The sequence below is a fragment of the Fistularia commersonii genome, chromosome 17, assembly GCF_037954325.1.
Source record: "Fistularia commersonii isolate RoL2024-O1a breed Wild chromosome 17, RoL_Fcom_v1.0, whole genome shotgun sequence".
In the NCBI taxonomy this organism is placed as follows: Eukaryota; Metazoa; Chordata; class Actinopteri; order Syngnathiformes; family Fistulariidae; genus Fistularia; species Fistularia commersonii.
Window position 1 is genome coordinate 13,330,001 of NC_141300.1, and position 23,410 is coordinate 13,353,410.

At 49.6% G+C, this 23,410-nt stretch overlaps 1 protein-coding gene across 4 annotated transcripts in view; it reads right to left on the reverse strand.

Moving 5' to 3' along the window:
* Nucleotides 1–23,410, reverse strand: part of znf423 (zinc finger protein 423) — a 112,864-nt gene that overhangs the window by 39,964 nt on the left and 49,490 nt on the right. For 2 of the 4 annotated variants that reach the window (XM_086163749.1, XM_086163750.1), the window contains exons 5-19: nt 22,176–22,300; nt 21,804–21,885; nt 21,593–21,668; nt 21,156–21,436; nt 20,765–21,048; nt 20,320–20,691; nt 19,392–19,573; nt 18,312–18,851; nt 18,010–18,160; nt 17,347–17,907; nt 17,075–17,259; nt 16,481–16,920; nt 15,855–16,068; nt 14,167–14,251; nt 8,810–8,830 (exon numbers count right to left, since the gene is read on the reverse strand). In XM_086163749.1, the coding sequence (XP_086019875.1) occupies nt 8,810–8,830; nt 14,167–14,251; nt 15,855–16,068; nt 16,481–16,920; nt 17,075–17,259; nt 17,347–17,907; nt 18,010–18,160; nt 18,312–18,851; nt 19,392–19,573; nt 20,320–20,691; nt 20,765–21,048; nt 21,156–21,436; nt 21,593–21,668; nt 21,804–21,885; nt 22,176–22,300 (3,599 nt within the window). The remainder of the gene's footprint in view (nt 1–8,809; nt 8,831–14,166; nt 14,252–15,854; nt 16,069–16,480; nt 16,921–17,074; nt 17,260–17,346; nt 17,908–18,009; nt 18,161–18,311; nt 18,852–19,391; nt 19,574–20,319; nt 20,692–20,764; nt 21,049–21,155; nt 21,437–21,592; nt 21,669–21,803; nt 21,886–22,175; nt 22,301–23,410) is intronic. The other 2 variants (XM_086163751.1, XM_086163752.1) reach the window with 1 other exon arrangement.

Consider the following 23,410-nt stretch of genomic DNA (forward strand, 5'->3'; position numbering starts at 1 on the left):
TTCTCCACGGCGCTGACGTGTTCATCTGCTCTTGTTCTGAACTTCCTCTCATTGTCTGGTTTACACATATAAGCAAACACAGACACACACACACACACACACAGGGTGTTGGAGGATCCCCCCTCCTCAAACCTCCAACATCTCTAAGTAGGCCGATGAACCTTCTACATCTCTAACTGCACTAAGGAACCTCCAACATGTCCTTCACGAGGAGCCTCCAACATTTGCAATGAAGACTGTCCAACATCTCTGACTGCTCTGAGGAACCTTCAACATCTCCTGCCACCCCATGCCAAGATACTCAAAAACTAGAGCCATGGACCAAGTAAATGTATGTCCACACACACACACACACACACACGCGTGTATATCCATATCCATCTCATTCTGCGTATGCTGTATATTCATTCCTGATGCCCCTGTTTTCTTTGGTCACTGCCTCATATAATGTGTGAATGCACCTGCTGGGATTAATAAAGTCCATCCATCAATCCATTCATTTCTAATCTGACTTGGATCTGCAAAGGATGCCGTTCATAACTTGAAAACGTGAAGGATACAAATGTTTGCATGAAAAGCAGCTGAAAGGCTCAGAGAGTGAAACCGTGCAGGAAAGAACGCGCCTGGATTACGGCTGCGATTATATTCCTGGGATCTCGTGGCGAGGATTAATCTCATGCAAGCCTTTTTTGTTTTGGGCTAAAACGCAGACGTACACTTCGATTAAACACCTTCAGGTTCCAGGCTGGCTATCCCAGTCGACCTGTCCTTCCCTGCCGTCACCTTGGCCGGGCGGACGTGCACTCCCTGGAGTGTGAGCACTTTCCGACGTGCACTGACGCACACTGGGGAGCGTTTTAAAGCGCTCATATTAGACTTGGACTTTTGCGGAACAGACCAACATGTGACGAATAAACGGCGAGGGGTGGAAACCCCTGCCATCCAGCGTCCACCTCCAATGCTTCCTGCTCACACACACACACACACACACTCAAAACGTTAACCTGGGCTCAAAGAGACGACTAAACACCATGGTGCCGACACACACACACACACACACAAACACACACACCAAAAAGTCCAATTACTGCCTGTCAAACTCAACTTAGTTATTCTCTCTTTGTCAAGTGAGCATTGGCCCCACACACACACACACACACACACACACACACATACACCGCAGGCGGCGGCACTCTGAACTCAGCCCTGTCACCTGTGCAGGCCAGTAATTACAATGTGACACCAGAGCGACTAAAAAGAGCCCTGCAATTATTACCGGAGGTGGAGGGGAAAGTGTGAGTGGAAAATGTGTCTCTCCCTTTTATTTTATTTTTTTAAATGTGTCTGTATCCATGCGGCGGCGAGACGAGCCACCGGGCGCGAAACGTCGCCACCGAACCCGGCCTCCGGGATCTGCGGAAATCACGGGCGGTTCGGCCGAGGTCCTCCTCCGGACGAGGACGAGGAGAAAAAGCCGCACAACAAGCCTCCTCAAACCTCAGACGCTCGCTGCCGAGTACACACGAGCGGGGCAGTTGCAACTAGGACACGCCCGACTCCTCAACTATAAACAAAAAACATCTGGATAGCATCCAAATGCACTATGCATCAACACACACACACACACACACTCCCCACACACTCTAATGAAGCCCCGGTAGTGACGAAGAGCAGCAGGGAGCGGCGCGGATCGCCGAAGACAAGTGTGTGTGAGCTTCCGTCGCAGGGTGTGTGTGTGTACGCACGCGCGTGTGTGTGTGTGTGTCTCTCCGGCGGGATAATTATGGCGCTCCTCAGCAGCTGAGCGTGCCAGATGTACTGGGAGAAGGAGAAGAAGGAGGTGGGGGAGGAGGACGAAGAGGAGGAGGAGGAGGCACGGCGCAGAGCAGAGAGGGAGCCCAGCACCAGGAGCAATGCAGCGGGGAGCACGCCGAGTGTTATGTGAATACATTAATGTGTATCTGCACACTGATGTTTGTCCGTGCGTGTGTGCCTATGTGCACATGTGTGTGTACCTGCAAGTGCTTGCTACAGCCTGTGTGTGCATGCATCTGAATAAGAGTAAATCTCAGCATGTGTACTTCCAGATGGATGTCCTTGTTTTTACGTGCAACACACACACACACACACACTCATGGTACTAATACAGTGTGTGTGTGTGTGTGTGTGTGTGTGCGTGCCCATATTTGGCACGGGCTATTTTGTTTCTTGCCATCCACCATTAGCGGGCTGGCTCTGTCACAAATGAGCGTGTCTCATCCAGGACAGATAAAAGGATGAGGAGGAACAGAGAACACGAGATGAGAACGTGGAAAGAGGTCGCTGAAGAGGGAGACAGCGGGAGGGAGGGGGGTCACGGGAGGAGAGGAAGAGTAACGGAGAGAAAGAAAGAGAGAGAGACGAGCGTCCGCCAAAGTTTAAGATACGACTTATTGCGTGAGAAGAAGATGGGAGCGCCGGTTGCGAAGCGGATGATGGGATCCGCGCAAACTACGGAGGGAAAAACAGCCATCGACGCAGAGAAGAAAACAACGGGAGGAAAGAGAGAGAAAGAGAGAGAGAGAGAGAAAGAAAAGCTTTGAAAAGAAAATAGCCGAGCAGAAAGAGAGATTCTCTCCGCCGTGGCAGGCTTTGTCACCTTGCGCGCCCGACGGGGGCAGAGCAAGGCACCTTGGGAAATTACTGAAACCAGAATGCATTGATTTATCCAGGATGATGTGTGTGTGTGCGTGTGTTAGTGTGTGTGCGTGTGTGTGTACCACAAGGTCCTTTTGTGCAGCAATAAAGAGAACAGCCTGGTCGGCATCTGTTTGGAGACAAAAGATAAGACCGACAACATATACCGTTGTTTAAAAGGCGCTCTTCTCCTCCCCTCCCTCGCTCGCACCACCTCTTTTATTCCTCCGTTTAATTAAGAGCCAAGGAAGGCGCTCGCCGTCTCCCGGCGTGGCCCCGCAGCCGCGCTCACGCTGCGCCACGCCGACCACCCCCACCCACCCCCGTCTTCCCTCCTCCCTCCTCTTCCGCTGGAGACACGCAAACCTCATTTTCCCTTTTCCTCGCCTTCTTTCCGCCGGATCAACAGTTGGTGGACGGCAAAGTGAGGAGGAGATGGAAGGCCGAGCGGAGGAGGCGTGACTCTACCGCTAACTCACCACATCAAGTATTGATTTAAAAGATCATTTGCGCCTTTCAGATAAACAGATAGATATATCCATCCATCCATCCATCCATCCATCCATCCTAACATCCCAGCAGGTGCAAACAGTAATTGGAATTTGCAAAGTGCTATGTTGGTGTGTGTGGGTGTGTGTGTTTGTGTATACAGATATTTACATATACACGCACGCGCACACACACACATTGTACTTACGTGAATATGCAATTTTTTTCTCTTGTAATAATTTTAATTATTATTTAGAATTACAATACAAAGTCCCTCGTATATATAGATGTATATATATACATCTATATATATACACATTTATTTATGGTTGAAAATAAATCCAATTTACATTCTTGCCAGTACTACTGTTATTATTAAATGTACATCTAATATATATATTTATGATTATTAACTGCAAATCAATTTCACTTAGATTAAAAAGTGCAATTGTGTGTGTGTGTGTGTCTGTGTGTATGTGTGTGTGTGTACATTTACATATACATATATGTATATGCATACATATTTATCATATATATACACAATATATATACATATATATACAATTTACATGAATATGTTTTTGCTTTGTTACAATTCATTTATTTAAACAGCACATGTGTAAGTCTGTGTAAGTGTGTGTGTGTGTGTGTGTGTGTGTGTGTGAGTGTATCCAGTCTGTCTTTTAGTGACTCTTGATCCTGAGTAATGATTCAAAGTTGTTTTATCAACAAAAACTACAACATTCCTCAGAGTATTCTTGGAAGTACTGGACAGTACACGTTCTCACACACACACACACACACACACACACACACCGCTAGCCACGCAAGGCGCTAACCAGACCTTTGGGGATTCAGTATCTTTGCCCAAGGAGACCTCTGACATGCAGACGAGAGGAGCCGAGGAATCGAACCATCGACCTCCAGGCTCCAGCCTCCGGCCTGAGCGGCTCCTCCAGCGCAGCCCGTCTGCAGACGCCGGCTGAATACCAATGAGCTGCTGATGATGTCGGTGTGGTGACAAAGACAGCGATAATCAATACTGTTATTTGCGGATCCCACCAGAAAGGACTGAACGATGGGGGTCGATACTCCATCTCACCCCGGCTTCAGAAGGTCTGCTCATCTCCTGAGCCTCAGACGCTTCCTGCCCGGGTTGGGACGCCAGCCACACAATCACACACACACACACACACACACACACACACACACACACACACACACACACACACACTTCCAAAATCCTATCTATGAAGAAGACTAGAAGACCATCAGCGCCATTCATTTTCTAATCTCGCACAACCTTCTTCTCACCTCAGCCAATCATCTGCCTCCATCTAACCCTCTCCTCTCACACCAACTAACTTCCTGTCTAGTTTCCCTCCGTCCATAAACCTCCTCTCAGGTCTTCTTCCAGACCTCTTGCCTGGCAGCTCCAACCTCCGCATCCTTCTACCCAGATCTCCCAGAAGTCCAAACCATCTCAGTCTGACTTCCCGTCTTCTCCTCCTCGCCTGCGCTGCTCTGGACTCAACCGGCCTTGTAACATCTCATCGCAGCGGAGACGCTTCTCCTGATCTCCCTTCCGTCAACATGGACGGACGCTTCCAGAGCCGCAGCAGCGAGAAATACGGTCAAACCACTTCCATCTCTGATTGAGCCATCCAGAGGCTCCATCTCCAGGTGCATCTGGAGGACCACGAGGACCTCACATGTGTGATCACCCTCCTCCTCTGCTGCTCCAGCCAAGGCGAGCAAGGTGAACCTGAATCAATGACTATTGGGGTGTGTGGGCGGATCTATTAGCATGCCTGTGTGCGCGTATATGTGTGTGTGTGTGTGCACATATGTGTGTGTGTGTACAGTCCCTGTAATTAACACCAGCCACTAATGAAGTCCAGCTGCTTCTGCAAGAGGACTGAACTGGAGCCAAAACCTGCGAGACATCACTCTGGCGCCCCTCCGCCCCCGCCCTCCTCCACGCATTCATTCCATCACGCACATTAGCACCGATCCACCCACGTCCTCTCCATCTTCTGCGCGTGTCTCCCCACGCGCTGTGTCCTTCTGAGTCTCCGTTTCTATGTCGGTGGCGTGGCGCCGTCCTCCAGGCGCCACCTTGGGACGTTCGCGCTTCCACCCGTGGCGTTTCATCCGACGCCGTCATATTGGATTGATAAGGCGACGCCGCCGTCGGGATGAAAAGTCTAAACTCGCCACAAACTGCGCACGCACACGAGTGCGCGCACGCACACATACTCGTTTCTTGCCACCAGCTGCGACAGCTGCGCCCGTCACAGGAGAAAATGAATTCGGAATAGTTAGTGAATTAAGCAGGGAGTTAATTGTTGCTTGGCCTCTGTTTATGAAGCGCATAAAGGCAAAGCGCTTTGTTTGTCTTGACAATTAGCCAGCAGAGGAAGAGGGAGAGGACTAGTGTGTGTGTGTGTGTGTGTGTGTGTGAGTGTGTGTGTGTGTGTGTGTGTGTGTGTAATTGACCCATTCTCTTGCACAGCTGGTGCAGCCACACCTGGACGGCTTGAGAAAGAGAACCGAATGCAAACGTAACGTATTCCATTTTTTTTTTTTTTTTTCAATGGACACACACATGGGCACGCACACACACGCACACACACACACACACACACACACACACACACACACACACACACACACACACACACACACACTCACGAATGTTAACCCAGGCAACGGTAACAAAGACATCACAAACACACGGCAGACGCGTTCCATACATGCGTTGGGATGGCTGATGTTGCATGTACAAATATTCTCCCAGGCGAGCAAACTTTCTCTACACACACACACACACACAAATACACACACAGATTATTATTTTGCATCCCGCCGCCGATCCTGGCTGGGCCTCTCCCAGTCCTATTTGTCAGTGTGTCCTATTAGGTTTCCAAACAGCTTGTAATGACTGGTAATAAACAGCAGAAGAAGGAGGTAAATCAAGCGAGAAGACGACAAAATGAGCTCTCCGGGGGACCGCCGCGCTCCCAGCCTCCAAAACACATCAACACACACACACATGGAAATACACCAACAATCCGGCGCGTGTGTTCATGCACAGTCAATAAAGCTGACAATAGTGTCAAACACGTATCGGAGCGCTCTCTTGTAACAGTGTCCGTGCACGCAGGAGTTCAAACCCCCGGTTTGCCTTCTGGTAGCAACGTCTGCTGCAGAGCAGGCTTCCAGCACACACTCGCAAATGTGTGTGTGTGTGTGTGTGTGTGTGTGGGCTCCAAAAACAAATTATATCTCTGATATTTACTTGGGGAAAAAAAAAACAGTCAAGACTGCCGATTAGCTTATATGTCAAAATGCTACTTTCTCGATTTATTATCATAATAACATCCGGTTGCACTCGATATTTCATATTCCGTGCCTGTGTGTGTCTGCGTGTGTGTGTGTGTGTGTGTGTGTGTCCTCGGCTTATCTGTGCCACAATCGCCACATCCTTTGTCTCTCCTTCACGCGGCCCTCGGCGGTCCTCCCTTCCCGTCCCCTGTCCCTTCATCATCGCTCCCTCCTTCCCTCCGGTGTCACAGCTCGCTGGCTCCAGTTGGCGAGGGAGGGAGGGAGGGAGGGATGCAGGGAAGGGATGGAGAAGGGAAAGACAGGAGGGGGTCTGCTGTCATCTGTTCCTATGTTCATACCACCACGGTGCAGACCTACATCCTTCACCTGAACCAAACTGCGCATCCTCTTGTTTACGTTTTCCTCGAAGCTACATCTTATAAGCCTGGTGGAGATTCGGGGATTCTAGCTGATCCTCTGTCAGATGTGGATATCGCCCTCACTGGGGAGGACACGCTAACACAAATACCGTTCTCAAAGCCTGACATCTTCAGTAGGACGTATGACAGATCGTTTGATTCGCCGATGAACATTCCCCATTTGACCCCTTTCAATCCTGTTAAGTGAAACCCAACCAGTCACACGTTGGGTCTCCAAAGAACCTCCTGCATGTGTTTGGACTTCGGGAGGAACCTGGAGACTCCACGCAAGGAGCCTCTTCTGGTGGGAATCCAACCAGGGACCTTCTCGCTGTAAGGCGGAGGTGCTAACCACTGCGCCCTCTGTGCCGCCCCTAAGCTCCATTTAATAGAAACACAGTTCAAGAATAAGTCCTCGCGCTGCCTTCAGGTTTTCCCGGTCTCCTCCGAAGTGACAACCAGGACCACCAGTTAGCGATGAGCGGATTTTCCACGCGCAAACGCTAGAACAACGGAGGCAGCACCATCCTCCGGTGCTTGTTACGGGATACGGAAACCCCCCGTTTTTCTGTATTTATATTTAATATATTGTTATGTAACATTTACAATCATATAAGGAGATGTGACCCGGAGGGTTGTTTTTTTTTCCAAGTGCAGAGCGTTAGCAAGGCAAGGGCACAGTCATGCACATACAGAAAGAAGGGCAGAACAGTGTAATGCTTGTTAGTTCCAGTGCAGTGAGGAAGAATAATAAACAGAAATGTTGCTAGCCGGTGGCAAAGACACACACACTCACACGCATATATATACATGGGTGAATACCAGACCACATTATCCACCTCCTTTGACTCTAATAGCTTCTTGTTCACCTCATTAAGTCTTTAGAAATACAAAGTACCGGACCCTGCTTATCAGCAAACACACTCAGATACAGGTGTGTGTGTGTGTATGTGTGTGTGTGTGTGGTGCTCATATGCGTAACAGTGCGACGGAGGAGGGTGTAAAGGGTAGCGGCGTGAAGCCTTACAGATATGTAAGACCCTGGAGACCGCCGCTCAGATGGCAGAACACACCCGTCAGGCGCCGTGCCGCGCAAGAACTGAGCTGGCAGGTGGATGAATGGATGAATGAATGAATGAATGAATGAATGAATGAATGAATGAACCCGCGCTCAAAGACAGAGAGCTGTGTTTACTCACACCTCCCTCCAGCAGGAGGGCTCTTTCACATCTGCATCTGTGACACCTGACAACAAACCAATCAAACCTGGCGACTTGAAACGTGCATAACCTTTGCAGAATGTGTGTGTGTGTGTGTGTGTGTGTGTGTGTGTGTGTGTGAAGAGTCAAGGGAGAGTGTTGATGTAAATAGGTAACTAAAGCTCATGCCGAGGACACATCATTAGCTAGCACTCTCCACGGGGAGCTTTTAGAGCCAGGTAAGTGGCCACTCGATACCCCCTAGGCATTTGTGTGTGTGTGTGTGTGTGTGTGTGTGTGTGTGTGTAGTGACAAACAGACAGACAGACAGACAGACGGGGGTTAGGGGGAACAATGAAGCATGCAACTAGCATCAGGGTTCGAGGTGAATGAGTAGGCCGAGGGTTGGAATCCTCCCCTGCAGATGGACCTGCACATAATTCATACTCCGGTCGCCGATGGCCGCTGCACAGAAAACACACCGGGGTTTTTATTTCTTTTTTTGGGGGGGAGGGAGGAGTGCTTGAACTATGTCGCCCCAGCTCTCAGGGCTTGTGTCCCCACATCATGCATTATGGTCTAATCTCATAACCGTGTGCACTGATATTTACGTAAATGAAATGCTGATGGGCAGGCAGTGAGGCAACGCACGGCTGCCTGGCTCAGGGTGCGAGCTAAGGAGACAGAAAGGGGACAAACCTTGCCGACAGGTGGGCTCTTCTACAGGCCGTCCAGTTGGCAGGTGGGGATGGGGAGAGCGGAGGAGAGAATGGGCAGGGTTAGTCATACGCAGCAGGAACTCAGGAGTGTGACGGGGCCAAAAAACACCCTGATCACGAAGAAAACACCGCTTTGGCTTTTCATTGGAAAATAAAAACAAATGAATGATGCACGCCGCCGTCATGATATCACCACGCCGCTTGAGTCATGGTGCGCGGGCGCGACGTGGCGGTGAGCCACAACACGGCGGGAGGTAATGGAGGACGAAGGTGTTTGCACGGTCATCGGGACGAGTGGCACGGCCAGGAAAGGGTTCAAGCGGATTCTGCTGGCGAACGGGCAGATGCTAACCACTACTAGCATACTAGCAGGTGCAAAAGTGTAAACATTGAGGATAGATGGATAGATGGATAGATGGATAGATAGATAGATAGATAGATAGATAGATAGATAGATAGATAGATAGATAGATAGATAGATAGATAGATAGATAGATAGATAGATAGATAGATAGAGATACCACATTACATGCATGCACTGTGGGGGGGATATATACAGGACTGTCTCAGAAAATTAGAATATTGTGATAAAGTTCTTTATCTTCTGAAATGCAATTACAAAAACAAAAATGTCATACATTCTGGATTCATTACAAATCAACTGAAATATTGCAAGCCTTTTATTATTTTAATATTGCTGATTATGGCTTACCTCTTTAAAAAAATCGTATCTCAAAATATTAGAATATCGTGAAAAAGTAATTTTTGTTTTTTTAATGTATGTGTCCTGTTTGTGTGTGTGTGTCTATATAGATGTATATGCACACAGGGTTAAATATATGTGTACACAGAGTAGGATGGGTATAATACATGTAAAAATGTAAAGAGATTGAATTGCTAATAAGTTGCTTATCAGATGTTTGAGTTGCTATGATATATACCGCTCAATGTCACTCCAAGTCAAGTCAAGTCAATCACACTTCTGTGAAATCTAAGGGTCCACTTAGGAAGCAACACTGATTCATTCTGACTTGTTTTATAGACATTCCGTCAAAGTTGGATCAGCAGGAATATTTTTTTTCCACTTTAAATTTGTGTGTGACTCCGACCGGTTCATACATTCAATTTCTATCAATAATTTTGAGTGATTTTGGTGTCAGCACATTCAATGATGTAAAAGAAAAGGTATTTAATAAGAATATTTCATTCATTCTGATTTAGTATGTGTTATCTTAGTGTTCCAATTTTTTTTTGAGCAATGTAGTTTCTAATGCGATGGTTACATTACTATGAAATGATTAATTTCCTAATAAGATGATTAAATTGTTGATGTGATGGTTGAGTTACTATGAGATACTTAAGTTACTATGATATGGTTAAGCTGCTAATGAAATAGTTGCTTATGATATGGTTAAGTTGCTATAAAATAGCTAAATTGCTATGATATCATTAAGTTGCTAATGAAATAGTTGCGTTAGTAATGAGATTAACTTGAACCTTAACTTTGACACTTTATATTTGATCTATTATTGTTATGTTTTTGCTTGAAACTCTGGCACAACAATTACCTTCAGGATAAATAAAGTTGTTCCTATCTTATCTTATTATATTGTTAATTTTCTAATAAAAAGTTGCTAATGAGCATGCAGGAGATGTTGGAGATGCCCACAGTGCACGCACTCACACACACACACACACACACATCAACGCAGATTCATATTCCAGAGTGTCTCAATCTCGAACCAATGCAGCAGTTAAGTGTCGTGCACGTTGAGGCCGGGCCTCCAGTGCATTCTAGGTATGTTCCTTCCACACCAAAGTCACATTCAGCACTTCCAGTCGATGTTTTGGTTGAGGATACAACATATAGATATATACATATATACACACATATATGTATATATACATATATGCAAGCATACATATACAAATTTGTATATGTATATATATATATATGCTCATATCTTGCACACCATTGCACACCATTCTCAGGAGGGAGTCTCCGTTAACCGGCAAAATGGTTAACAAACCCGGAAGGAGAGAAATTCAACAACTAATTTAGTTTTGCCCCGTCAGCCCTCTCGCTTGACTTCACCTCCCCTACTATCGCGCCTCTGTTCCCTCTTCCTCCTCCTCCTCCTCCTCCTCCAACCATTGACCACACGGTGTTTTAATTAACTCACCCGCTCCGCCAGAGCCGAGGCCGGAACGTGTTGCCGCCGCGAGAAAACCCATGAAATATTAATTATTCGGTAAGTCGGTGAGACCGTTTCTTTTTATTTTTTACCTCTCCGGATTTTTATTCAATAAGTGAGACCGTTACCGTGACAACAAGCATCTGCCCGGCGTTTTTTTTTTTTTTTTTGTTGTTGTTTTTTAATTTTAAAAAAACATCAGCTTTTGCCGAAGAGCTCGTCGCGAAGGTTATGGTGAGGCTCTCCCTTTGGAATTGAACGATAAACTGGGAAATCTGTTCGCCGGCCGCCGCTGGTTCCAGTCCAAGTACAAGCGGCGCCGTTGGGGGATTTTTTTTTTTTTTTACCTGCGCGGCATGGAGATCCCTCCCCGGCCCCCTCGCTGGAGCCCTCTCCTCCTCCATCAGCCCCAGAGTGTTGTCTCTCTCTCTTTTGACAGCGTAATTAACAGGACCGCGGGGGGCGCGGCGTATTACCCACGGAGCAATATGGCAATCACATTACCGCTCGCATTAAGTTCACCCCAGGCAGGTTCCTCACTTCTCCTCAGAACCATGGGTTGGACATCGCATTGCCGCTCCGACATGAGCCCACACCTAACCGGCCAAACCGGGTTCTTCATTCTGGTTGTCGGGTCACTTTGTGTTTTGGCAATTCGTACAGAAGAGATCAGCCATGCTGTCTGCTTTGGTTTTCTCCTATGCTGATGACACCTCGCACATCTCCACCAAATCCATCCCTTCAACATCTCTGCCTGACATCAATACCCGGATGGACAAGAACGTCTTGGAACTCAAGGGAAACACGAAAGAAATCCTCGGGCCGGAAGCTCTCCGACCTTCTCCCGCCCCCGTCACAGCCTTGGCATCGTAACTTGCTCTACCTTCTCCTTCAAATTAGCAGCATCACCAGGACTTCCAGATACATCAGCTATGATCCTCCAACAGCTCCTCCGACCTTCATACCTCACCCACCTTCTGCAAAGCCACTCGCCAGGAGTTTGGGACTCTTCACCGACCTTCAAATAACAATCGATAGGAGCATAGGGGAACATCTGAGTTATTACCGTCATTGAATTTATTGTAAATAATAATAATTCCCCCGATAATTCACTCCCACCCAGCGCCTTCTCCTGCTCTTTCCTCCACGTTCTCGGCACATTTAGTTTAGAAGTCGAAGCGCTTTTCAACCCCCCCCCCCAAAAAAACTGCCAGAGTTTCATAATTAATCTCCGCGAGGTTTTCACGTCGTTAGCCTGTTAATTAACCCAAAACTGCCAACTCGGTTGTGTCTGAGTGTGAATAACGGCCGGCGGTAGAAGGAAGAAAAAGGAGGAGAAGAAGAGAAAGAGAGAGGGATGAGAAAGTGCAAGGGATGGCAGATTAGAGGGTGGAGAAGTGGAGGACAGTTTGGTTTGAAATAAGAAGAAGAAGAATATCTGAAGTTCAGTTGCTTTTCTTAATGATGTGCTTGTTCTGTTCCTCCAGGTCGGCCTCATCGCCGCCAAGCGAAGTTAAAAATAGAGCCGGAGGAGACGCAGAAGGTACATCAGACGTCTTTTGAGTCACGATGGCGCCGGCGAGGAGGAACCTGGCTACCACCCGGTCCGCCCGTAAAAGCGCAAAAAACTTCTGGTTCTATGACCTTCACCTCAAGGGCACATCAAGGAAATAATCACCAGTTCAACTCCGGGTCTACAGATGATCTGGGATGGTCTCCGCTTAGGAGATGCTTCGGTCACATTCACACCGGGTCACATTCACACATGGAGGAGGCAGGCGATGGGCTGTGGACGTCCAAAAAGGCAAAAACCAAAAGGAAAAGAAGAAGGCCATGTGAGATTGGGATATGAATCAACCAATAGGCGTGCAGTTCATTAAAACGGCCACCGGGGGCAGCGGGACATCCCAAAAAACAAGCTCGCCACGTCCAGGATGTCTTCATCTCGCCGGTTATCAGGTCATGCGGCGAGGCCGGGTTTCGCCGTTTAACCGAGCGCGCTCGCATCGGAGGGGCGGCATTAGCACCAGATGTCCGCTCGTAAACCCGCGGAGCCCGACGCCTCGCTAAACACCTACAAACCATCGCACGCAGCAAATATTAGAGATCCCGAGGACGGCGGCGAGGACGCGTCAAGCCGCGGGAGAGCAGGAGCAACCAGCAGATGGCGATTCCAGATGGAAAGGTCTCCGTCACGGAGATGGAAGTCATTCCTGTAGCAGGTCCGGGTCGGCTGATCCACAAGTTACCTCTCCACAACGACAACCCAACTTCGTTCTATCTTGAAAAGTTCATCCCTATGCTGTGGTATTGTGTGTATCCGCGTGTGTATATATGTGTGTGTGTGTGTGTGTGTGTGTGTGTGTCTCATTTGGCGAATGAAATTAAAAGTTATCCCGGCTGTGCTTCGATTTCAACTCTTCACGTCTCCACGGCTTTTGGAGGCAGCTAACAGTGATGTCAGCATACATGCAGGAACACACACACGCACGCACACACACACACACACACACACACTTCGCACCACGTCAGAGACTCTGGGACTCCCTGTCAGGTCCCGCAAAGGGGGCCGTGGGTGGGACAAGCAGAACACTTGTTCCCCGGCATCTCAAATACTCGGGTCCGCCTCGTTAATCTCCATGACAACAGAAATGCTAAGACAGCAAATTAGGAAGGAACCGAGGGAAATGTCATGGTGTGTGTGTGTGTGTGTGTGTGTGTGTGTGTGTGTGTGTGTGTTGGGGTGGTAATTAAAGGATAACACATTCCAAACTTGAGATAGTTTTAAGTGCAATACAAGTTGAACTCACGCAAACACACACACAGAAGGTACAAGCCAGGTGTGTGTTTTTCACGGGCAAAACAAGAAGCTTCCCTCTGAGTGGTTTCACAAGACGTTACATGAAGGTGTGAGGTTTTATCTGTAATTGCGGTTGATTTCTAAGAGCATTTTATTTTCATTTATTTATATATTTATCTACCCTCGGAGGTGCAGCCAAGTGGTAAATTGGACAGCAGATGGTCCAGGCAGCCCACAAGTCAGAAAGAGCTCTTCATTTCATCTCACACACACACACACACACACACACACATATACCCACACACTAAAATAAGAAAGTAATGGCGGCGCGGTGTCACTCACCAATCATGTGATTCGCCACGTGGATCTGGATCTCCCGCTCCGTCTCGAATGTCATTTGGCATTTAATACATTGGTAGGTCTTTTTCTGGAAGACACACAAACAACATTGTCATCCAGATGTTCTTCAGATACAAACGTACACAGTAAACCCTTGTTTTTCGCAGGGGTTACGTTCCAAAAAGAACCCGTGATAGGCAAAAGCCGTGAAGTAGAAACCTGTATTTTTTTTCATAATTATTATACTCTATTATACATTGCTGCGGTCGTCCTAATGTTTTTTTCTTCCTTCTTTATGGGACGAACGGAAGATTCATTAATTCCGTTATCCCGACCTACAGCCGCATAGCTTTTACCTTCCCTTAGCATGTCCAGAAGTTTAACTTTATCTGCGATAGATAGCATCTTCTGCTGCCTTTTGGGCCCTGCCGCGTTTTGTCAACATTGTGTGTTTTAGAGAAACTCGAAATTGCATGAGAATTTGCAGGTACGTAATGTAATTTAGCAAGCTGTTTTACGTACGTGTACGTATTAAACTGCTACGTTATTGACGCACAGGTAGAGAAGAAGCGGAGTGACTTTTTAGCCAATCAGAATGCAGAACACCATGCACGATGCAAATCCGTGAAGTAGCGAAACCGTGAAAAGTAAACCGCGTTATAGCGAGGGATCACTGTATATATAAACTTACACACACACACACACACACATTTGCGTCAGTCTTCATTACATAACGTCTGCTGTTTCTATCCATTGATGATTCAGTTTTCGGGAAATCAGGGAGAAATCTAGATGCTGATAAACGTCAAGCATCTGATTGGTCGAAGGTCATGTGACTTTTCCCGCTGATCACGCACGAGGTTTAAAACACCTGTATCGGCACCGGGCCGATCAGGACAACCAGCGAGCCCACGTTGCCAAAAAAAAAAAAAAAAAAAAACACAAACAGAGGGAAAGAAGGAGATGTGGAGGAGGAGGGAAAAAATGGAGAGAGAGAGAAGGAAGAGAATGACAAGCAAGAGATGGAGAGACAAAGACGAGCAGAGACTCTGCTTATCCATTCACAGCACACTGCGATCACTCATGCACAAACACATACAAAATACACAAAGGCCCCACTTCCACTGTCTCTACGCTGCCTCGGTTTGATAGTGCGCACACACACATGCACACACACACACGCGCGCAGACACACACACATACACACACAAAGAAATCCTACTTTGTCTGCTTTGTGCTGTTAGACTAAGCAGAAACAAAGGTGCAGGTAAGACAGAGGGTCCCTGGAAACTGCCTTCGACACACACACACACACACACACGAGCACACGCACAAAGACATACAAACACACTCTTGCACGCAGACACACACTGCAGGTCCCGGGGAGCCTGACTGTCAATATCAAGTAGAGCGAACAGCTCCCACAATGCCTCAGCACGCCCCAGCCGCAGGACCCAGTGGGGCTCGGCAGACACACACACACACACACACACACACAAGTGCACAAGACGAATGCACAAGAACACGTCGCAACACACCGACACATGCAATCCTCCAGTTCAGTGGGTTTCGGGGGTCTCCTGCCCTCTTTATAATGTCTATGTTTGAAAGCGGTGCTTTAATGAGTTTGGAGGCGTCTCAGCCCCTCCGGTCCCGGAAGTTTCTCCGCCTCTCCGCCCTGATCTTCTCACCTTGGGTGCAGGTGAAGCCTCGGCCTTCTTCCCCGCCGAGGCGGTCTCGGGGCTGACCTCGGGGTGGTCTGCCTGGACGTGACTCTCCAGGTCCTCCAGGCTCTCGAACTTCACGCCGCATTCCGGGCATCGCAGTCCCACCACGGCCTTGTCGGCCGGCGTGTCCCCCGGCGTGGCTCCGCCCCCCTGGCTCGGGCTCTGGCTGTTGGCGCCCCTGAGATGCATTCAAACACATCGGGAAATGACGAAATGAATGACAGGTTTTACATGAGGTGAATATGTGACGTTGTGACTAATTTTCAGCCTCTATACCGGCTATCACAGCTGTGATTTAGCGAAAGGCCGGGTTCACCCCGGACCAATCACAGGGCTTCTTATTGAGACATCCAACCGCTCACCCTCTCATTCATACGTCTGGATAATTTAGGGCCTCCGGTGAACCTCCCGTATGTGTTTGGACTGCGGGAGGAACCCGGAGAACCTCCTGGCTGTGAGGCAAAAGCTCTAACCGCCCACTTGTTCGACTTAAAATCCACATTTATTGGACCGATCCACTTTGAGGTCCCGCCCACAGCAGCCTCCGTATTGTATTTGTGGAATTTAGACTCCATGTTGGTTTCCCTCACCTGTTCATGCAGTTGGCACAGAGGCCATAAGGCAGGCCGTTGACGTCCAGCTTCACCAGGTCACCTTTGTTCTTAAACTCCTTTAAACAGAAGGCGCATTTATATAGCTTGTGCTGCTGCAGCTGCCCGTTGGGGGAGGACGAAGCCGAGCCGTTCCCTCCTCCGCCTCCTCCTCCTCCTCCTCCTCCTCCATTTCCGGCTCCTCCCCCCGTCCCTCCCAAGGCAGAACCGGTGGAAAGCTTCTGCATGTGGAAAGTGCCGTGGATCTTCAATTCCAGGGTGGAGGTGACAGTCTGCATGCAGACCACGCAGCGAAAGCCGGTGAGGGAGTTGCGGAGGTCCGGGTGCATCTGGCAATGCTCTATGAACTCCTCTTCGCTGTGCAAGGGCATCTTACAGATCCGACAGGTTCCCGTGTCCAGGCTCTTGCTATGGGTCACCTGAACGAGGCGAGAAGTGAGGATCCTTTGTCAGATTGTGTGCAGAGGTTGGAGATTTACTCATATGGACACAAAAACGGACGGGTCAACAGGCCGGTACCACAGAAGGGCTCCTCTACGTTTTGGTATCAACCAACAAATAGCACCAAAGTACCTTGTGCTCCGTGAGGGTTAAAAGAGAGGGGAAGCGCTCCCCGCATATCGGACACATGTAGTGCTTGGCGGGGCCGCGGTGCGTCTGAGCGTGCTCACGAAGCCCGTTCTCCGAGAAGAAAGTCCTCGAGCATACGTTGCACTTGTGGTTCCCCTTGATGAAGTCCGCCTTCTTTTTTCGGGAACCTAGTATTCATAGTGGACATTAACATCGTGGACTGACAAGGTATGCAAACTAAACTAAGAATCCTTTCCGGGGAGGCGGATTCTTACCAGCATCGTCCTCTCCTGGTCTGATGTTGTGGTCGCGCAGCCGGTGGTTCTGAAGGAGGGACTCCATGGTGTAGGCCGCTCCGCATATGTCGCAGGCGTACATGGGCTCGGAATTGTCCAGCTCTTCCTCCCCTCCGCTCGCCTCGTGGCTGTTGGCCGCGTCCCCTCCCTGGCCGGCGCCGCCTCCCCCCGCGCCGCCGCCCTTAAGCAGCATGTTCTGAAGGTCGGCCTGTTCGGCAGCCGCCACCGTTGCTCTTTCTACTCCCCCCGTGCCTCCGTTGCCGCCAGTTCCTCCTCCGCGCTTGGTGGACTGAGCCAACCCGTTCGGCGTCCCGTTCTGGCTCCCGCTGCTCCCAGTTCCGCCTCCGTTGCCAGTGATGTTCCCGCCGTCGAAGATGCAATGCTTGTCCCGTAGGTGCCTCTCTAGGAGCGAGATGGCGTGGAAAGCCTTGCCGCAGAAGCGGCATGTAAACTTCTTGCTGTGAGTGGTGATGTGACACTGGAGCTCCACCTCCGTCCCGAACGTCTCCCCGCAGAATATGCACTTCCGGGGCTTGAGTCCTGGAAGACAGAGAGGTCAGCTCCGCGTCGACGCTTAAAGCCAGCCGTATTCATCGTCTGAATTCGAACGTAATCATTTTCCGAAGGTGAAGAAAGGCGTACCGGCTCCGAGCCCTCCCGGGAAGCCTGACCTCTGGCCCAGGTGATTATGCTTGACGTGGAGCTGAAGGTCTGCCTCCTTTCTGAAGTCCCATGCACAAGCGGTGCAGCGGAACAGCTTCTTCTCATTGCTGTGCTTCACTGCCAAATGCACCTGAGTGACGAAGGCGAGATGAAATTAATTAATCTTCCCGCTCATGTTTTATTAATTTCCTGATTTGAAAATCGCCGAACCTGGCACTGAATTGATTGAAACATCCTAAAACAAAATCTAACACAGAAATGCGTCAGCCATCTTATTTCACCTGGATGGAGACCTTGGAGTCAAAGACCTCCTGGCAAAGCGTGCAGTGGTACAGGACAAACGTGTGCATGTCCAACAGGTGTTTCTGGAGGTCGTCCACCGAAGAGAACTGCTTGTCGCAACTCTCGCACACGTACTGGGTGGACGTGGTGGTGTAGTGCACCGTCAGGTGCTGGAGCAACGCCTCCTGGGATTCGAAGTCCTCCTTGTTGCACTGCGGACAGGACTGGCGCCTCAACAGCATCTCCAGGTGGGATTTCAGGTGGGCCTGGAAACCCTCGAAACTGGCGAATCTCAGATCGCACTGGTTGCACGGGTAGTCCCCGTTGCTCAGCACCGACGGGGTGGAGTCCCCTCCAAGCCGGTGCCGTTTCGGGGAAGAGATCTCCACGTCGGAGGAGGCGGGGCTTAAGTCGGCCACCTTGGCCTGTCTTTTGTTGTTGGCCAACGGGATGTTCTTGTGGTTCTCCTTTATGTGCTTGGTGAGCTTGAGAAGGGAGCCGAAGATGGGAGAATTGGTGCAGTACGGGCAGGAGTAGACCTGCGCACAGACAACAGTCCCGTCTTTAGAATGTAGACGTCGAGGCCAGAGCTCTGCAAGAGCTGCTGCAATAAACTCGGGATGAAGGAAACCGCCGAGCGAACCGAGAAACACTAGACCAAAAGTCTTCACGGTCGTCCTTTGGACATTTACGGCCAGAATTTATCGCACTCTGAAACCCCGTAACCGGAGTTCCTGCCAAGAAATGAAATACAACCGAGACCTAATAAAGCAGCATGAGGGAAACCGTAGTTCTGGAAGTGAAATACGGCATAAAGCGAAGGAGTCTGAACATCACAACCGCAGTGAAACCACAGACTCGGGAACGGCGAAGAACCATTCGTTAATAAAGACTCCAAAGTTACGTTTACAGTGACTTTCAAGGACACGCTTCTTCAGTCTCATGAGAAGTAAAACGAATTAAACAGGAATCAACTTATTAGTCACCACTGATTCATTTCCACGGTGATTAAAACATAAGACAGGCAAGCAGACAGCGACCTTCTGACGCCCAATTATTGACAAATGCTGCATTCTAACCTCCATGAATGATTGCGATCCAGTCTGCAGCACAGGGGACTCCAGTTTGGCCACCGCTCCCCCGGGCGCCGCTCCACCCCCGGCGGCGGAGGTGCAGTGCGTCTGCTGAATATGTTCAGTCAGCGAAGACTCCGTGAGGAATCCCATGGAGCACTGGTTGCAGAAGAAGGCGTGGTTCCCCTCTGTGGAGGAAGTAGCATCACATTTTCACAACAATTCCGGAACTTCACAACAAGATACCCAACAAGAGCATCAATAATGTCGGGCATTTGCCGAAAACGGCGTCCCTTTTCGGGAACTTCCGGTATCTAACCACCTTTGGTAACTTCACGCCCCTGATCCCATGAACCGCTTGTTCCTTTTCTTGTTCCCCGCTTGTCAAGTCAGATGACCCCCTTAAACAACTGTCTCTCTTGCTCGCCTAATTCTGAGTACCCAACTAACAAATCGATTCCTTAAAAGTTGCTAACCTTTTTTGGGACCGATGTATGTCTCCGGGGAATGTAAGTGAGTGCCGTAATTTCCGGACTATAAGCCGCACCGGCTAGCCGATCGCTAACCGTCAAAGTCGTCTTCTTCCTTGTTGGAGTCGAACGGACTCAGAATTTCCCGGTCATTTCATCGGTCCGATGTGACGAGGATAAACGTTTTCGCGGCGTGAAGCTCGCTGGCTTCCCCCACCCAAAAAAACTCCATACATTAGCCACATCGTTGTTTACGTGAAATAAGGCTTATCGTCCGGAAATTAGGGTACGTGTTCTTACAGGGTTAGGGTCACGGCCAGAAGTGATCCTCAACCCAGGGGCGGGCGTTTAGCGCAACCCTATGGTTTTAACCCCTCTTAGGAACCTATCTGACCAACGAGTGACCCGAGGAACCCCGCGTCCAAATGTCAGAAAAAAATCTGCCGCTCTGGTTTCAAACCCACCTAATGTGGTGGATCCCGCCACGATCCCGCCCGGCAGGCAGTGGGACACTCTGATGTGTTCTTGCAGAGAATTGATGTCCCCAAACATGTCCGGGCAGTAGTTGCAGTGGAACGCCGTCACGTTGGTGAACTGCAGCAGGGGGAAAGCCGCGGCGGCACCGATGGCTCCTCCGCTGGTGCGGTGGGCTTTGCGCACGTGTTCGTTGAGGTTGTAGAGCGTCGGAAGCGTGTCCAGGCAGAGCTGACACGTATGGCTCTGCTGCGGTTTGTCCGCATGGATGGTCTTCAGGTGGATCTCCAGCACCGCCAAGCTGTGGAAGTCTCTCTTGGAGCAGTAAGGGCAGGAGTACGTCACCTTACCCCAGCTTCCTCCTAAAAGTTACGAGAAGGTGCCGTTTCACATCGGGAGATCCGACAGGAATGTCCGAACATCAACGGGACCTACCTCCGCCTTGATTCCCCAGGCTGATGCCCGTCTCCTCCCCGGCGTCAGCGCCTCGTCTACGGCTCCGTTCGCTGCCCTGACTGGGCTTCAGGGTGGAGTCGGGCGTGGAGCCCCTCTCCAGGCTGGCACTGGAGTCCGGGGTGGCCGAGCTCATGGAGGCGACGCTGCCCAGCGCCGGATCGGGACTGGCGGCGCTGTGATTGGACGAGTCGGGCTGGCGGTGGCTGTCGAGGTGACAGTAGACGTCCTCCACCGAAGGGAACTGCTCCGAACAGACGGGACATCTGGAAAGCAGGACGAGAACCGTCAAGCTAACATCTGCGCGCCTCGCGCTCCCCGACATGAATAAGGATGAGGTTCGGTGTTGTGAGGAAGAAGGAGCCGCGTGTACTTGTGTTTGCGGTTGGCGTGCTGGGTCTCGATGTGCGTGAGGAGCGAGGCCTCGTCCAGAAAGATCTCCGGACAGTGGATGCACTGCAGATCCGCCCGGTCGGACAGCTGGGGGTGTCTGGTGAGGACGTGTTTCTCCAACTCGTCCGTCTGGCTGAACGTCTCCTCGCAGTAATCGCACATGTACAGGTCCTGCTCCAGGTCGCCCTCCCCTCCCGCGCCTTTCTTCCCGCCGTCTCTCTCGCTCCGCAACGCGAGGTGCTCTCTGTTCTTGCGGTGAGCCTGCCAGCAGAAGAAGTCAATCAACATCTGCGCCGGCGTGGGTTATCGAAGGGTTCTTAAACAGTGACCGTCGGCGAGGCGTTTTCCCCCGTCCCTTCACGGCCTCGGATGTTCTCCCGGGAAGCGGCGAGAAGCGAGAGAACGTGCGCGTTTCACCTGCATGTGACTCTGCAGCGACGAAGTTGAGGAGAAGCCTCGCTTGCAGACGCTGCACTTGAACGGCTTGCTGGAGCTGGACATGGAGACGGACGAGAAACAACACTCATGTGAGTCAAAGTTTTTAATTAAAACCGCGGAGTTGAAATGGAAAAATTGGAAAAACAGCACGGCGACGGCAGATGAGAGGTTTGCCACGGGAGGACTTCACCTGTGTGTCTTCAGATGGATCTTCAGATGATCAGAGCGGGAGAACGCAGCTTCACACTCCTGACAACTGTACTTTTTATCTCCTGCATCAGAGGACGGGGAAATAATTAGCACGCTTTATTGTCGCAGATGTTTACAAGAAGATCAGAAGAAAATGCCTCAGCGGAGCAGAAGTTTGATGTTGTTCTGTCAACTTTGAACTCCTCGCTCATTTAGCAGCTCAGAAGGACAGAAACTCAACCCTCTGATGCCGGCGGTTATCTCCGCCGAGCCCTCTCGCTTATCACGCCCCCCCCCTCCACCCACGTCTGTTTGACACACACACACACACACACACACACACACACACACACACACCGTCAGCCCGGTCTACCTGTGTGCAGCTTGACGTGGCGGTCGCGGCTTCTCTTGTGTTTGAACAGGCGGCTGCAGAAGGTGCACTTGAACGGCAGCTTGTCGCTGTGGATCTGCTCGTGGCGCTTCAGGTAGCTCAGGCGGCTGAGGAGGATCGCCACATCATTTCAGCACACACACACACACACACACACACACACACACACACACACACATTCACTTTCAGTTAAATCACAGCTTCACCGAAGAAGACGGTGCAGGTGAAGGAATACGAAAGCTTTATGGTGACTGTTTGTCGCATTGTCGAGATCAGGTGTGCCCAATACGTCGATCCTGATCTACCGGTCGATTGCAAAGGTAGTGTGTGTGTAGGTTGCATGGCGTTAAAACGCAGACATCAGCCTATAATCCTCACTATGAAATCTGTCACTTGACTGACAGTCGGTCTGTCCAATCTGACCTTTTCTGACTCACTGCGCACATAATGTCACATAACAGCTCGTTCTAACAAGCTAGCGAGTTAGCCTCCAATGTATGTCTTCTATACTTCTGGGTACAAAAAAGAGTGAGGGAGCTGGACCGAGTAAAAAGACTGAAACGTATCACTTCCATACGGAATGGGAGGTGGACTTTTTTTTTACGGTGTCATTTTCAAAGTGCGTTTGCCTCATCTGCCGGCCTGCCATTGCTATACCGAAAAAGGGAAATGTGGAGCGGCATTTTCAGACCGTTCATAAAAACAACAGCACTGGCTTCCCACCGAAAAGTGAGTCATTGTTCCTCACAGCTCATTTCAACTACGCTGCTGACTCCAATCTAGTCAACAGAAAAAGGTATTTACCAAAAAAGTACCGTGTTATAGTGTGCCATAAGGGTTCGTGCAGTTATGCAAGATCCACAAACATTTTTTGTGTTAAGTTTACTCAGTAGTTATACAAATAAATATATATTCAGTATTTTTAGTGGCGGTAGATCATTTTCACATGGTCATTTGAAAAGTAGCTCACAAGGTGAAAAAGTGTGGGCAACCCTGGTCTAGACGGTATTTCTCCATGACACGTCAATAAATGAGTGAATGGCCCTGTGTATCTATATGACCTGTGAATGAGAGGGTGAACGGTTGTGTCTCTGAATGACCTGTGATTGGCTGTATGTCTCGATATGATCTGTGAATGACAGGATGAATGGTTGTATGTCTCTATAATAATGAATGGGTGAATGGTTGTATTTGTTTACTCCAATGAGAGCGTGAAT